The sequence below is a fragment of the Rhinolophus ferrumequinum genome, chromosome 19, assembly GCF_004115265.2.
Source record: "Rhinolophus ferrumequinum isolate MPI-CBG mRhiFer1 chromosome 19, mRhiFer1_v1.p, whole genome shotgun sequence".
NCBI classification, from domain to species: domain Eukaryota; kingdom Metazoa; phylum Chordata; class Mammalia; order Chiroptera; family Rhinolophidae; genus Rhinolophus; species Rhinolophus ferrumequinum.
The window spans coordinates 47,414,567-47,432,121 of NC_046302.1; the positions used below are offsets into that span (position 1 = coordinate 47,414,567).

At 36.8% G+C, this 17,555-nt stretch overlaps 1 protein-coding gene across 2 annotated transcripts in view; it reads left to right on the forward strand.

Annotated features, from left to right (window-relative positions):
• Positions 1-16,701, forward strand: part of MALT1 (MALT1 paracaspase) — a 50,432-nt gene extending 33,731 nt beyond the window's left edge. Inside the window, exons 10-17 of one of the 2 annotated variants that reach the window (XM_033087440.1) lie at positions 641-844; positions 8,212-8,389; positions 9,135-9,209; positions 9,546-9,673; positions 11,545-11,694; positions 13,255-13,412; positions 14,873-14,998; positions 16,071-16,699. In XM_033087440.1, coding sequence (XP_032943331.1) covers positions 641-844; positions 8,212-8,389; positions 9,135-9,209; positions 9,546-9,673; positions 11,545-11,694; positions 13,255-13,412; positions 14,873-14,998; positions 16,071-16,511 — 1,460 coding nt within the window. In that variant the 3' untranslated portion in view covers positions 16,512-16,699. Of the gene's footprint in view, positions 1-640; positions 845-8,211; positions 8,390-9,134; positions 9,210-9,545; positions 9,674-11,544; positions 11,695-13,254; positions 13,413-14,872; positions 14,999-16,070 lie in introns of both variants that reach the window. The other variant, XM_033087441.1, reaches the window with a different exon arrangement.
• Positions 16,702-17,555: the final 854 nt, after the last annotated feature.

Here is a 17,555-nt window from a genome sequence, read left to right on the forward strand (position 1 = left end):
AAACAGATCTGCCAGAAGAAACTAAAGAAACAAAAACTTATGGCCCAGGGTAAATTCAGCATCAAATAAATGCTAATAAAATATGAAAAAAAAAAAGACGAAGCTAAGAGAAGACAGTACATCACCTGAAAAAATACAGATACAGTACTTGTTAAGTTGCTATTTTTTTCTTCTCTTTGGTATTTCCCCTCACTTGCTCTGATATGAATTCTTCCTGTTCTCTTTTGGTATTTTTGTTTTTAGCCTTCTTGTCAGCAAAATAGAATTTAATTTGATGGGAACCCAATTTCAAACATTCCTTGTTTAAGTTTAAAAGTCTGGTTCAATATTATATTTTACACTTTTGTTGTAATTCAATAAAACTATACTTTAATATTAGTTACCATTATGCTTTATATACAGCTAATATCCTTTTCCTGGTTCTCGAAAGTATCAATAAGTTTAATTTCAGTTGTTTCGTTTATTAGACTCTGTGGTCCTCGGTATAGGTCTGCTGCACAAAGTGAACATTTGAAGATAAATAATAATGAAATCTTATTTGTAAAGCATACTTTTTTATTATAATGATACCCTTTCCATAGCTTTCATTTTAATCTTTGTATTCTCCTTTCAATCCCTCTTCCCACCCCTTTTTCAACAGCAAAGGATAAGGTTGCTCTTTTGATAGGAAATATGAATTACTGGGAGCACCCCAAGCTGAAAGCTCCTCTGGTGGACGTGTATGAATTGACCAACTTGTTAAGGCAGCTGGATTTCAAAGTTGTTTCACTGTTGGATCTTACCGAATATGAGATGAGGAACGCTGTGGATGAATTTTTACTACTTTTAGACAAAGGAGTATATGGTAAGATATTTGTAATCTCTGTTTTTATAATTAGGCACTATTTTCATTGTACAAGTTAGGTTAAGAGTTAAAAATCAGAGAAAGGTGCAGTAAATAACGTTGTTGAATTGAAGAGTTTTATTATTGTAAAAAATATTTGATCTTCAATGTAATTCCATATGAATAATTCATTAATGTCTTTACTTGCATGTCTTGTGTCAAAACAACACTGTTCTTATTAGAATTCTTACCAGTCTTAGGTGATTTTGTTTTTTATTGATGACAAGAGCTACAGCACAGTAAAATTTGATGACTAGATGGTAAATTGTATACTCGTATATCTTAAATATTACTCTGTGAGGGGGGGTAGTATAAAAGGTAACCCAATGTACATTCTGTATTTGTTTCTTTTTTCTAACTATCACATGGTATTTTCTGGTCTTTAGTGGAAACTAGAATTTAACAAAGACATGTTGATGAATGAGGCATATGAACAAAATTTGTAAACTAAAGTTTTATACATACAAGTATATAGCTAAATGGACCTCCACAAAAATTGTAACAGTAAATTTTTAATGGTTTTTCTCATTCTTTCATTTAAATATTTTAACACTGCATATATGATAAAGATTTTCCGAAGACACCAAATGTGCTGTCAGTAGTAATTTCTTTGGTGATTTATTTCTTTTAATTGGTATAACCACAGCTGTAGGAAAGCCAGCTGTTGAGTTCCTGTGAGCCGTGTTCCACAGGAGTGGTGCCTACCATGAGATTGTGCGGTCACATGTAACTGCCAGGAAGGTGACATTGCTGGGCCCATTGTGAGGAGTGCCAGTGATGAACAAAGAGCAAGCATCAAGTGGCTTCTGTATCTTCAATTTTACTTCAATCATTTCTAAAATTAACCTTATTGGTAATTAGATTGATATAATGAGGCAAGCTTGCTGGAATTGCTAATGGTCTCAAAGGAGAATTTTTAATGGAAGAAAAAAATTTTTTCAAGATTTAACACATCACTGTATATGGGATGGGGAGAATCTTAAAATCTTATTTAAATGAATTTTCTCTTAAATAATAAGGATTACAGTTATAGCACAAATGAATCAGTAAAGTAAATACCTCAAATTTTGGATTTAACTCTTACGCTGACGTTATAATAACATAATCTTGCCTATGAGTATTATATATGGCGTGATGACTCCGGGTGAATCTACCCATTTTTCTTATGACAATATGATAGAATACACTATGCAAACGTGCCCCCTTGATAATGCTTACATTTTTAATCCAGAATAAGGTGGCTGTTTGATTATTTTTATATAATTTATCTCTGTTTTTAAAGTGCCTAGATGGCTTAACTAGGAAAAGGCTTCTAACACTTCACTGAAATGAGATAAAAGGAAAAAATATTAACCAATTTAGGTTTTTGGATGGGTGAGGCATTTTAAGAGTGACGGAATTATATGAAGAATTATGTACTTGATTATTTATTCTCATTTCTTATTGATATTGTCACCTTGGCTTTAAGTCCTTTGTTTGACTTTGTAAATCAAAACCTGTAATTGCCCCTGTGAAGTGGAGAACCAGAAATATTTACAAGCTGTGGTGAGAGGAGTTCAGCTTATTCTGAAGCTTTGTCTCAATGTAAAAACATCGTCTTGGAGTATGGAATATAGAGGCGCATTGGAGCAAAATGTCAGCGTAAGAAAGCTGGAAAGTTTTTAAATCCTACTGATTCGTGTCTTAACAGGGTGGCTGCATTATATTTTGAAGTATTGTGACTATTCCAAACATGAGACACATCCACATTGGATGTAAGTGTGGTAGAGGCTTGAGGGTATAGGGCCTTTCTCCTGGAGGGTACCGTCCTCTCCAGCGGCCAGCCCCACGTCACTAGGAGCACTTTGTGGGTGGGGAAGGTGGAGGCAGAGTCAGCACGAACAACATTAGCTACGGAGAGCACAGGCGCTCAGCTTGATGCCCTTTGTGTTGTATTGCCCTCGGCTTTGTGAAAGAAGCAAAAATTGCAACAGAACAGAAAATAAGTGAGTCACTTCTAAACATATATTAACATAAGAAAAACAATCTAAGAACAGAAATAACTGCCTTATACGACCTGTCTTTGAAGGTAAATAAGAATCAAGATTTCCAGTTATCTTCTATTGATAACTGATATCCACCCCACCCAATGCCTTTCTACATTCATCACTTGCTGCACCTTAGCTGTGCTTTTGTGAAGAAGATTAGAGGAGCCTGGCCAGAATATGGCAGAAGCCTTACTCTGCAGGAGTCATTCAGTCTGGTACTAGCGGTGTGACTATGACCGAGGCATTTACCTTTTCTAAGCCAAAAAGGATTTATAAAATGGATAGAGTGACTTAATGAGGTGGTTACAGAATAAATAACTATTTAAATAGATAAAATAACTATTTCTGTGCCTGGCACACTACAAATGCTCAAAATACTGTGGCTATTGTTATCGTAATTTCCTGATTTCAAGTTTTCATTCATCTTTGTGTGGGGGATTAGGACTAGGTAGCATTTCATTTCAGGCATCAGTTAGAGAAACCCAGCTTGCACGTGTTTTTATATATGAAAGTTCAGCCTATGATTTCATTTGAAAAAAATGGAGGGGCAGTTAAGTAATAATGTAGGGAAACCATAAAAAAGCACTACACTGAGGTTTTATATTTTCTGAAAGTACAGTTAACGAGAAAGCCAGCAGATTATACGGAGACAATATAATACAGCAGTGGTTAGTTCTTATTCTCTCACTTACTAGTTGTATGAAGTTGGATGAGCTATTAACTCTCAGTGGCTCCGTTTCTACATCTGTAAAAGGGGAATGATAATATTCCCTGCTTTGTGCTGAGGTGTGTGCTATGACGACTGGATAAGGTAGTATGTAAGTAAAACTCTTTCTTGGAACAGTGCCTGGCATAGAGAGCTGCACAGGCTGGCAGTGGTGGCGGGGGTGGACGTTCTCATCAGAGCGTTGTGCCAGGTACACTGGAGCTCAAGTGGGAAAGTCTAACGTTTACAGAATTCTGTTTTTAACCACATTAAATTTGCCGTCATTTATAAAGATAACCTATTTTGTCCTTCTATCCTTGTATAATGGGATAGTTAATTAAATTAATAAGCAGTACTAGAAATGGAACTTTTTAAAATACAGTGATTTGGTCTAATTCCTTTTACGTAAAAATGCTTAATCTCCTGTAATATAATTTGGATGTAGCCTTTGATACAAAATGCTTATACTTTTCCTAAACCATTTTGGGCGGAGTAAAGGTGTTTTGTTGTAAGTGCCTGAATTTCCACAACTGCAGAGCTGGACATAATGGTGTTGAAATAATGGACCCACTTAGCTTCCCCTGGATGGTGGAGCCTAAACCTTCCCTCGAAGTTGCTTCGTCTGCAAGTCAAGTCTTGCCAGAGCCAGACGTGTGAAATGATACAATGGGAGCAAACCCCAAGCTGTCTGCCTGGCTGTCTCTAAGTAATACCACTTGTAGAAATGGTAGCATTTTACTGAAAATCAGACCCTTTACAGAAAGGTCCCTGGATCTACATCTGTCCTGATCAGTTTGCATTGTTAATTTAATGCATCCAGAAGGTTTTTATGGAGTTCTGTTATATCCATAGCCTAGATAAGTGGTATGCTAGGTGTCGAGGGAGATCCAGAAAATAAAGAGCGTGATCTGTACTCTCAAATTAATAAGTCCCTTGATACGATGAGAAAAAGTGCTACGTATGGAGTCCAAACACCTTTCAGCTGTATGATTTTTAACCCAATCATTTAATCTTTTTAAATTTAATTTTCTCATCTACAAAATAGGGGTAGACCTCGTTTAAAGATTGTTATATGGATTAAAATCAGATCATGGAAACGAAGGTACTATGAAAACTATGGAAATGCTATACGATGTATAGGATTAATGTCTTTGTTATGATCCTTTTCATCAGAGAAATTAAATATACATTGAACTGTAAAATGTCAATAAGCCAGCATGTGATTAAGTGTCAAAGAGCGCTGCTGTGGGATTTTAAAGAGGGGAAAGAGTGAAGTGTGTAGAAACTTAGAAACCAGGTGATAATTTGCTGAGGGTTCTGAACTTGAGATACCTCTGAGGCTTGGTTGAGATTTGCATAAACAGGAAGGAGATGGAGTGACTTGAGCAGGGTCATGGAGGTTAAAAATAAGTGTATCTTGCTCTAGAAGCAGTAAAGAGACTGATGGGGAATCGAGTCAAATTTTGAATACTTGATAGAGGAGTATACATTTTACTCTTTTAAAGTGTACAATTCAGTGGTGTTTAATATATTCACAAGGTTGTGCATCACTCACCTAATTCCAGAGCGTTTTCCCCACCTCTTACCCATCACCAGTCACTCCCCATTCCTCCGTACCCCACGCCCCTAGAAACAGCAAATGTACTTTCTGTCTCTATGGGTTTGCCTATTTGAAACATTTCATAGAAATGGAATCATTCCGTATGTGGCCTTTTGTGTCTGGCTTCTTTCACTGAGCATAATGTTTTCAAGATTCAGCCATGTTACAGCATTATTTTTGTGGCTGGATAATCTTCCATCATATGGATAGACCGCATTTTGTTTATCCATTCCTCAGCAGATGGACGTTGAGGTTGTTTCCCCTTTTGGATATTATGAGTAATGCTGCTGTGCACATTCGTGTACACACATTCTTGTGTGGGCCAGTGTTTTCAGTTCTCTTGGGTATATATCTTGAAGTAGAATTGCTGGGTCATATGATAATTCTAACTTTTTGAGGAGCTGCCTAACTCTTTCCAAAGTACCTGCACTATTGTATATTCTCACCAGAAATAAGTGAGGTTTCCAATTTCTCTACATCCTTGCCAATACTTGTTACTGTCTGTCTTTTTAATTATAGCCCTCCTAGTACGTGCAAAGTGGTACCTCATTTTGTTTTGCACTTTCCTGACGAATAGTGATGTTGGGCGTCTTTCAGTGAGCTTGTGAACATTTGCGTATCCTGTTTGGAGAAATGGTTATTCAAATCCTTTGCCCATTTTTTACTTGGGTATTTGTCTTTTTGTTGTTGTAAATAAGAGTTCTTTATATATTCTGGGTACAAATTGCCCTTATAGATAATGTGATTTGCAAATATTTTCTCCCATTCTGTAGGTTGTCTTTTCATTGACTTGATCTTCCTTGCTTAGTGAATTAAATCCACTCCCTTTGTCATGATTTTCAAAACATTCCCTATCTGTGCACTCTTGCTTTCATTTATTAATACAACAATCATGTAATTCCTTACCAGGCTAGTCTCCTTTCTGTTCCCTGTCATTCCAGGTCCAAGCCTTGTTTGCTTCTGTGGTCACCGCCTATATAATATACCTGTGCGCGCACTCTCTCTCTCTCTCTCTCTCCAAATTGTACCCATTCCCCCAAGACCATCCATTACTGTTTCACCTCACACTGATATTCTTCTTTGCACTTTACTCTTCATACAGGGTTGCCCTAATCACGTACTTAAGTGCCCTAATGGCACTTAACTATACACTGACTTTCTTTGTTGTTTAACTAACAGCATGAGTATGCCTGCCTGAGTTGCAGGAACTTTGTCTTCCTTTTCTTTTTCATTTCCTTCAGTGCCCACGTGATTCTATACAGGGCACGCATGAGACATAAAATAAACCCATACCAAATAAATGGGTGTGTCCGTTTCGACATTTTTTTTTACCTGAAATTCTACCTATTAAAGAACCATTTTGGGGCCGGCCCGGTGGCTCAGGCGGTTAGAGCTCCATGCTCCTAACTCCAAAGGCTGCCGGTTCGATTCCCACATGGGCCAGTGGGCTTTCAACCACAGGGTTGCCAGTTCAATTCCTCAGTTCCGAAAGGGATGGTGGGCTCTGCCCCCTGCAACTAAGATTGAACACGGCACCTTGAGCTGAGCTGCCTCAGCTGCCTCAGCTGCCTCCCAGGTGGCTCAGTTGGTTGGAGCGCATCCTCTCAACCACAAGGTTGCCAGTTCGATTCCTCAACTCCCTCAAGGGATGGTGGGCTGTGCCCCCTGCAACTAGAAAACGGCAACTGGACCTGGAGCTGAGCTGCGCCCTCCACAACTAAGACTGAAAGGACAACAACTTGAAGCTGAATGGCACCCTCCACAACTAAGATTGAAAGAACAACTTGACTTGGAAAACAGGCCTGGAAGTACACACTGTTCCCCAATAAAGTCCTGTTCCCTTTCCCCAATTAAAAAAAAAAATCAAAAAATAGAAAAAGAACCGTTTTTCTCAATTTAATAGGAGTTTCAGAAAAGTCGAAGGCCTGGATCCTGCTCTCTGGGACCAAATGAACCAAATTTGGTTTTGGTGGTCAAAGCCACATTGTCTACTAGGAGTTGGGGCTAGAAATACAAAGAAGTAGAATTTTTGTTGTTTCCTGTCTAAATGCCTTTTTACTATTAACTTTAGAATACCATATAAAGAAGTCTTATATCCAGAATTCTAAGAGGTCAAAATTAGTGGGCTCTAGAGATTGCATGCTTGGGGGATGTCTTCGCAAGTATTTCCGTAAGGAAGCCCATACTGATATTTTTGTTGGGTTTGTTTGTTTGTTTGCAGCTAAAACAAACTTCTTTTCAAGAAAGCCTTAGGAGCTGTTTGGTGCAGTTTTTATAATATCATTTCTCAGTAAAGAAATAATGGCTTATCTGTTGAATCCTAAAACGAACCCAAATTTTAGATGATTAATTCAAGAGATTCTAGATAGAAAATCACTGATATTTGTATCTTATAACAAAAAGAAATAACCCTGAAATCAGATTTCCCTTCTCTGCTTAGAAAAAGCTACATTTATATTATTATAACCCTTATTGATATTGTATGGAAATGCCTATGGAATTTCTTATCCTTGACACTGCAGTTGCTATACAAAGTGTGTTTATTTGTTCATCCATTAAGTACTTCCTAAGCTCCTGCTGTGTGCCAGGAATACACAGATAAATGTAAGACTGTGCCTGCTTTGGAAGTAGCCCCCGAACTCGTGGACGAGACAGATGAGTTAGCGAAAAAGTCCTTAGCCTTTTTCTTTTTATAGATATCATGAGATAAAATTGCATACCATATTATACCATTTGTTATAAATGTATTTCTTATATGAATTAAAGTACACTTTAGGACAGCATCTTAATGTGGATTTAAAATGCAGTACTTGAATGAAGACGGTTGTCAAAATAATTTTCAATGCAAATGTAGTTAACATTGACTGTATTTATAACTGGGTATCTCTTAAACAAGCTTTCATTAACTTCAGGAAAATAAGTCATGTTTGTTTGTTTTTAAAGAGTGTTCAGAGTGCAATTTAGAATTAACGTTTACCCCTTTATTTCCTTTCAGGATTATTATATTACGCAGGACATGGTTATGAAAACTTTGGGAACAGCTTCATGGTCCCTGTTGATGCTCCAAATCCATATAGGTCTGAAAATTGTCTGTGTGTACAGAATATACTGAAATTAATGCAAGAAAAAGAAACTGGACTCAATGTGTTCTTGTTGGATATGTGTAGGAAAAGGTAAACAATCTAATATTTAGTCAATGAGGCTCATTGGGGTTAGTTAAAGATCAGTGTTGGCAAACCCGTGAATGCTAGGAGACCACTTACTTTTGTGATTTTTAGATTATAAGCTGAAGCTGCTTAAGAAGGAAAATAACTTTCTCTCTATGCGTATTTACTTATTTTCCTTTTTGCTGTAGAACAAGAGAACTAAAGGGCCCAGGTCTTATTTACTCATACAATGACAGATTCATCCCCTCAGATGACTTTAGGTGTCCCTAATAATCACTGCAGTTAGTCCTCCCGAATTTCACGGGCACAGCACCCATAGTGGCGGGGCCGCTGGTCATTCTGGTCAGTCCCGGTCTCGCTGATGTAGAGAGATTAGCTGAATCAGATCAGATCCCACTTGTCTGCACTGTGTTCCTAAGGAAGGGAACTAATAATGATTCTTCTCAGATTTACTATGCATTGCCTGCTCTGCGTTTACCAACCAAAATCCAATGCCAGAGTTCAAATGTAACTCCAGTTTGAAAGCTAACAAGAGAAAAGACGGGACTCTGCTGTCTCCACAGTGTAGGTGCCCTGGATTGTATTTGGTAAAAATGCCGCCGATTTGATCAAGGAATTTGGAATCTAGAATTTTAACTTATGTGTAATAGAATAGTGTTATATCGTATTTTTAATTGTATTATTATGCTCTTTGAAAAATGCTGTTTAACTTTTCATATTTGTATCTGTTCTCCTCCTACCTTTTAAATAGAAATGATTATGATGATACCATTCCAATCTTGGATGCACTAAAAGTCACCGCCAACATTGTGTTTGGATATGCCACGTAAGAAAAGTTTATGTTTATGTTCAAGATTCCTTTATTCTTCGTTAAGTTTTTGATTATAGATTAGAAGCCTGGAAATATCCATAGACATATAAGCATAAATTTGCTTCCTTGATAGTCTTGATAGCAAATTTTAAATAATTGTCTTTTGCACTTCATGTCTTGACATCTTCTTTTTACTAAGCACCAAAGCATTTAAATCCTGCGTAAAGATTAACTCTTTATTTAGGAAGTCATGCAAGAAGCCCAGAGCAAATAAGGCCCATCAGTATTTAGGGAAACCCCAAGTGGCGAGTGTTTGCTTCTCCAAAAGTTTTTCTTTTTGCTGTTTTTAAGGTGTCAAGGAGCAGAAGCTTTTGAAATCCAGCATTCTGGATTGGCAAATGGAATCTTCATGAAATTTTTAAAAGATAGATTATTAGAAGATAAGAAAATTACTGTGTTACTGGATGAAGTTGCAGAAGGTAAGATAAAAAATAAAGAGAAAGCTCCTCGGAGTTTTCTGTTTGGTAATTATTTTATTCCTATTGTTACAGTGCAGGTTTGGAATTAGTATTTATTTTTTATATAAGGTTCGGCAACACTCCTATTTAATTTGTCCCTTCTCTCTTGACTTTGCTGCATGCCCTCTGTGCAGCATTACTTGAACCACCAGGCTGACTCCAGACGTGATATGAAATAAGTGAAGTTTAATCCTCAGAGCTCGTTCCCGGGCTCCTTTGCCTGGTGCTTGGTGCTGCCCAACAATTGCCAAAATTGTTCTAGCCGCATTCTCTCTCAGGATCAGACAGATGACACTTCACAGAAATTTTGAGGCTCTGGTGGGAAAAACCTAGGTTCTTTTTTTTCTTTTTCTTTCTTTATTTTCAGTCAATCTGCACCTGGAGTTATCTTGGGAAGTTTTGTGAGGTTTGTTTGTTTGCTTGTTTCATTCTTCCATTGTACTGTGAAAGTTCATTTTATTTTATTTTGTCTTGCAGTTGACACCCAGTATTATTTTGCATTACTTTCAGGTGCACAGCACACTAGTCAGACAGCCACACAACCCACAAAATGTTCCCCCGATAAGTCCAGTATCCGCCTGGCACCATACATAGTTATTACAATATTATTGGTTATATTCCCTATACTGTACTTTATATCCCCGTGACTACTTTGTAGCTACCAATTTGTACTTCTTAATCCCTTCACCTTTTTCACCCAGCCCTCCAGCCCTCCTCCCACCTGGCAACCATCAGTTTGTCCTCTGTATCTATGAGTCTGTTTCTTTTTTGTTTGTTCATTTATTTTCTTCTTTAGATTCCACATATAAGTGAGTACAGATGGTATTTGTCTTTCTCTGTCTGACTGTTTCACTTAGCATAATACCCTCTAGGTCCATCCACAAATGGTAAGATTCCATTCTTTTTTGTGACAGTAATATTCCATTGTGTATATGAACCACACATACAAGATAATTGTTTATCCAAGTGTCTGTTGAGGGACACTTAGGTGGCTCCCATATCTTGGCTACTGTAAACGCTGCAGTGAACATAGGGGTGCATATATCATTTCAAATTAGTGTTTTGGATTTTTTTGGATAAATACTCAGAAGAGGAATTGTTGGTCATAAGGTAGTTCTAGCTTTAATTTTTTGAGGAACCTCCGTGCTGTTTTCCATAGTGGCTGCTGAACTTAGTGGTTTTAAAGTTTGGCTTTAAGGACATGAGCCTAGAGGTCTACATCACGTCTTCCATGTCCTCCTGTTCCCTTCCCTTCCCTCCTGGAATCATGCTGTGCTCGTGTCAGGTACTGAACACGTGCATGTCACATCAGTAGATTGACATATATTTTTTGAAATGCCATTTTATAAGCCATATCAAAAAGAAGGAAATTTTGTTGCAAACTAGCTCGCTAGAAAATGGAATTTCATAGACATCATAAAGATGGCAGTTTGAATATAAGGTACCTGAGTGTTTCACTAACAGTTGAATCACATTTGTTTATTTTCATGGTTTTACCAGTGTAGATCTTCTCACTGGGTCACTTGACTTCACCACTTCCCCACTGAACATAAACAGCTGGGGCTTTGGATCTCTTCTAACCAGAGAACTTCTGCTTTTATCAGTTTTGCATATTGAGCTGCTATGGATTCAGTATTTTTATCTGTTTGCTCACTGCCAGATCCTTACCACGTTGAATCATGACTGGCACATAGTAGATGCTTAGGAAATTTTTGTTGCGTGAATAAGTGACATTGAGATCTAACCTGATTTGGTGGAGAGTTCTTGGCCTAAATATTTAAAACATAATGAAAGGATTGTGGTCTTAAAAATATTTACTTCTTACCTTTTAGATATGGGTAAATGTCATCTTACCAAAGGCAAACAGGCTCTAGAGATTCGAAGTAGTTTATCTGAAAAGAGAGCACTTACCGATCCAATCCAAGGAACGAGTTATTCAGCAGAATCTCTGGTGCGGAACCTCCAGTGGGCCAAGGCGCACGGTACCGTAAAATACCTTCTGGGAGGTCTTCTATGATCTGCTCGTATTAAACCATGAAGTTTGACTGTAGCTCTCCTCCCAATTTTGCAGTAGAAATAGTTTAGCCTAGTGGGCAAACCCAAGACGAAACAAAGGTTTCGGTTATAGATATTACACTGATTTATTTGATGTTGGGAATGTTAAATTATTTCACTCATTATTTTCAACACTGGTAAAATTAAAATGTGATCATTTTAAAAATAATTTTCAATTTATCTAAGGTAGAGTTCCTTAGATTCTCCTCTATTGTGAGCTGTGGAAATGTTCTATTTCAAAAATCAGACAGGCTTGGCTTCTGATCCCGTATCTTCCACTTGATAAACATATTATCTATAAAAGGGGGAGAATAAATAGTACTTACTTGATAGGATTGTTGATACTGAATGAGATCACACATTTGTAAAGAGAATGGTGGTCAGCAAATACTGTACCTTGTATGCTCATAAATGTACTGAGCATTCCGTCTTTGATGCTTGGATCAGTGGGTTGGTGATAAAGAGGAGGTGAAATTCATACCTGTAATTTAATTACCTTTGGTAATTCTATGTAATTTAGTGAAAAAGTAAGTTTAAATTATTGACTGAAATAAAGATTTTGGATTTTCTATGAGTCCCAAATGTCTATGCTGTGACTCCCTTATTATGGATAACGGAAAATAATTGTATTTGTTGAACTCCTATATAGTATCTTTCTTTTCATAATATATGAAAGGATATATTTTTGGTAAATTACCATATTAAAGCACGTTAAAATGTAAAATGCCATGAATGTAGTCTCTTGGCATTCCAGATAATTGGATAAGTAATTGAAATTGATTCTTTTCCTTTAAAAAAGCTCTAAACAACAGTAACAGAATCTCAGTGGTAAAGATCAACTGTAAACAGAACCTTTCATAAAATAAAACTGAAAGATCAGATAGAAAGTATTTGTAACAAATTTGGTAAATAGATAATTAGTATATTCTATATAAATGGAGAACTGTCACAATTGTGAGGAATCATCAAATAGCTATATCCAACCATCCTAAAGCATTAAGTATATATAAGAAATATTGACTACGATATAAAAACAGAACAAAACCCAGAAATACTACATTCAACAATAGCAGAATTGTTAAAGGTAACCATTGAGTGACTTGCATTATTAAAAACTATTTTCATGAAGATTGCGGCAACAGGAAAAATATATCTGCAATTGTATGTATACTTTCGATTACCACTGTAAAAATTATATATGTGTAGCAACAAGAACCATAAGAAAACAGTAAATGAAAGATTTTTATTTGCTTGACCGGCTGAATATTGGGCTTTTTTCCCCCTTTTTGTTTTTTTGAGGGAGAGAGAGAGAGAGAGTATGTGTGTGTGTGTGTCTTTAAACAATGTTAGTTCTATAACATTTTTAAGCAAAAGAAAAAGCTCTGTGTATTTGTCCTATGAGAAGTATTTGCTTGTTCCTTGTCATCAGAAAACTTACCAAGCATTCTTTAAATAATTATTTATAAGTTCTTCCTGTTCTTTTTCAGAACTTCCAGAAAGTATGTGTCTTAAGTTTCAGTGTGGTGTTCAGATTCAACTAGGCTTTGCAGCGGAGTTTTCCAACGTTATGATAATCTATACAAGTATAGTCCACAAACCACCCGATATAATAATGTGTGATGCCTATGTAACCGACTTTCCACTTGTAAGTCTCTCCTTTTTTCTTTTATTTAAAATGTAATGTTCTATTCTCGCTTATTAAAGACTAAATTTTGGAAAAGTTAAAGTTGATGGCAAACATAAAAGAAATCTGTATATGTATATATACCGCGTTTCCCCGAAAATAAGACCTAGTGAGACCATCACCATCAGCTCTAATGCATCTTTTGGAGCAAAAGTTAATATAAGGTCCCGGTATTATAGTATAGTATAGTATATCCAGTATTAAATTATATTGTACTGTATTATATCATATTATAATATATAAGACCCGGTCTTATATTATATTAAAAGAAGACCGGGTCTTATATCAATTTTTGCTCCAAAAGACGCAATAGAGCTGATGGTCCAGCTAGGTCTTATTTTCGGGGAAACATGGTAACATATATAAACACTTATTTGTATTTTAGTAACGAAATATTTAAAAACTAATTGCAAACGTACCTTAAATTTGTCAAATTTAGAAATGTCTAAAGTTCACCCAGGAAAGAAGCCTTTAATTTCTCGTACCCTAAATCAGACACTGTATGTGAAGGAATAGAATCCTATACATATGTCAAGAATAATTTCCATTTAAAAACTCTTGTTTCCAATATGAGTTATTACAATAGTAGAAGCCTTTTTTGTCAAGTTACAGTAGTATATTGGAAGAATAGAAGTCTTTTCTGTTCTTTCCAAGCATTTAGATACGGTATTTACTTAATGTTGGTCTAAAGAAGCCAATAAACACACTCCTGTTTCCTACACAGGTGTAGGAAATTGAGAAGTAAGCAAGGTAAGACAAACAAATACGAAACATCACCTTTGCTGAAAGGCTTTATGGAGGACATTGCTTAGTGTAAGAGCAAATGGTCCAGCACTGAACCCCATAATTAGACAGGTCTATCCACCAGTCTTGGCAGCTCTGGACCAGAATAGACTTCTCTGGACGTTGGGCAGGGCAGAGCCAGAGGGCTTCTCTCTGGAGGAGCAGAACATATCTTCTGCCCTTGGCCAGGGGTTGGCTCTAGAAGAAGGAAAAGGAAGGGCTGCCTTTGGCATGTCCATTGATTCTTCTTAAATATACGAATTATATAAATGCGCCTGCACTTTCCCCAAAGTGATGAATAAAGAGATTCCAGGAGTCAAACACTAATGAGACTCCAACCTGAATCTTGAATAGGTTTAGAAGTGTTTCTAGGAATAGTTTGAAAGTAACTATTTCAACGCAGTAACTATTTTTAAATGTATCAATGCAGAATTTAAAATGCCTATTGTTAGTCTAGCAGAATTTAAAATGCCTATTGTTAGTCTAGAATGTCGTTTTCATTGTTTCTTTAGTCCTGGATAAAAGATGACCTACTCAGGCCAGAATTCATGAGAGAGCAAGACCTGTTAAGATGTTTTATTGTCATCAACATTGTGACTTTCATTGATTTTATTAATAACATTTAATGATTTTCACAGGACCTAGATATTGATCCAAAAGATGCAAACAAAGGGACGCCTGAAGAAACTGGCAGCTATTTAGTATCGAAAGATCTTCCCAAGCATTGCCTCTATACTAGACTCAGTTCGCTGCAAAAATTAAAGGTTATTACTTTTCCTGTTTATGACTACTAATGGAAAACTTTATGAAAGCGAAAACTTATTTTGGCACGTGTACCTTGCGTTAGTCCAAGGATGTGCTGCTTCATTGGGTATGAAATTGAAGTAGAGATAACTGATCTGCAGTGAGTCTTAGCAGTGACCCTCTTCATATTACATTCTGTTTCTGATGATGGCCGGAGGGTGTTTGCGTGCAAGTATTTGTAATTACCTTCCACGTTGGTGAAAAGTTAGAGACTTAGAACATAGTCTGCTTTTAAATATCTAAGCATTTTCAAATAATCATTTCCCAGTTCTGTGACTTTCTACAAAACAAATAGCAAGTTATTTTGATCTTTTTTCATTTCTCGTTGACTTACAAATTAGAAGCTACCTCTATATGGTTGAGCTTTCTAATAAAAGCATATCCTTGCCAAATCTGAGTTTTCAATTTATGTATAGCTGCATGACCATAGAATATGTATTAGCCAAAACTTGGGGAATAAAATGGGCTCGATTGACAATTACACAAGGACAGAAGCCTGTTGTCATCCTGTTCACAGCTCATCTACTTACAGTCTTCTTTCATCTTTGAATGTCAGTCCATTCTCTGAGTCAGTTATACTTCTCCGCCTATGATTGTGGGTTATTATTTCATAATATTTTAAAAATAGCTAATATGTTGACCTAGGTGTAAAGCCAGATGCTTGTTTCAATAAAGGATCATTCCCCATCTCCAATAATAGAGAAACATAAGTTTTCCAAGCCCCACTATTTGGAAAATACCTTTTCACTGTTCATCAGGAATACAATACAAGATCTCTGTGATTTTGACTACTTTTGTAGTAAGAATTAGAATTATACTAATTCAAAGTATTGAATGAGGGAAAAGGAAAATGATTCTAGCCAGCCTTTCTTAGTGTAGGGAAGGTGTAAAGGGTGCCTTGAGGTTTTGGAACCTGGGAAAGGGGAATGAGGTGGATTTTCATTGTTGTTTGGTTTTTCCTGTATTTGTGTGATATTTTAAGATTGATACACTTTCACTGTTGATAAAAATAACAAACCTTTTCCTTTTCAGGAACATCTAATCTTCACAGTATGTTTATCGTATCAGTACTCAGGATTGGAAGATACCATAGAGGAAAAGCAGGAAGTGAATGTTGGGAAACCTCTCATTGCTAAACTAGACATTCATCGAGGTTTAGGAAGGAAGACTTGCTTCCAGACTTGTATTATGTGCAATGGCCCTTACCAGAGCTCCACACCTACCTCAGCAGGAGCTGGACATTATCACTCATCTCAAGACTCATTCCTTGGTGTTTACCACTCACATCTTGACAGTTCAAGTAATGTCAGACCATCAGAAAGTTGTCATTGCAGCCAGACTGCAGATGGATTTATTTCAAGGCATCATACTGAGCATTATTTATGTCAATTTGGTAGAAGTAACGTGCCAGTCGAGACAACTGATGAAATACCATTCAGCTCCTCTGATGGGCTCAGAATTTCTGAAAAGTGACCTCCTTGGTTTTCAAAGTTATCGTAATTACTTGATGCCTCATATGCCACAGTATTTATATAAAGTGGGATATTGTGAAAAAGCAAATATGTGTATATAGAGAGAGAAAATTAGTAACAGGTATTTCGTGGCAAGCTCAGGACTCTGAGATGTTGTAATATATTTGTTAACCACAGACTTCCTCCTTTCTCTTTTAAGATTTTGTGAATTGGCTGATTCGTTCTGTAAGAGTGAGGTATGGATGTGTATATGTTTGTTTCTATATAACAAAAGTATTTTCATTTTGACCACTCTAAGAACAGTGGGAATGACGTTATTATAGAATAAGTCATCATATTTTTAGAACCAGAAAAAGACTCTTGGTGATCATCAGGCTTAACCTAGTTTTATCAGCTGAAAAAACAGATTGAGGTGTCTTGTTTAAGTTAGACCTGGCATTGAGACTTCTCTCCAGATTTCTAGTCTGGTGTTTATTCCACTACACACCACCTTCCTGACAGATGCTGAGACCGCTATTATTTTTGTAGGTAGATTTAAGATAGATAGGTAACTATGTATGTCTATATATAATCTAGAAATGTACAAACTTTATAGGACTTTGATACAAATGTCAGTTAAGAAGTTTGTATATAAATCTTATGTAGAACAAGATGAAATTTCCTGTTCTAAGGTCGTGAAAGATATGAGAGGTGATGAAATGTTTGTCTACGGTAAAGCTAGACAGCAGGATAATTTTGCCCTGGATAATGTTGGTAGCTGCTCATCTGAATCTTCCAAACATTGGGCATGTCTTCCTTGAGAACATGTATTTTCTTATTGAGTTTTACTGGCCTTAGGAGATAATCTTATCACCTGTGCTTCTACCTAAAAGCAAGTTTAAAAGGCAACTGTCGGGCCGGCCCGGTGGCTCAGGCGGTTAGAGCTCCATGCTTCTAACTCCGAAGGCTGCCGGTTCGATTCCCACATGGGCCAGTGGGCTCTCAACCACAAGGTTGCCAGTTCAATTCCTCGACTCCCACAAGGGATGGTGGGTTCCGCCCCTGC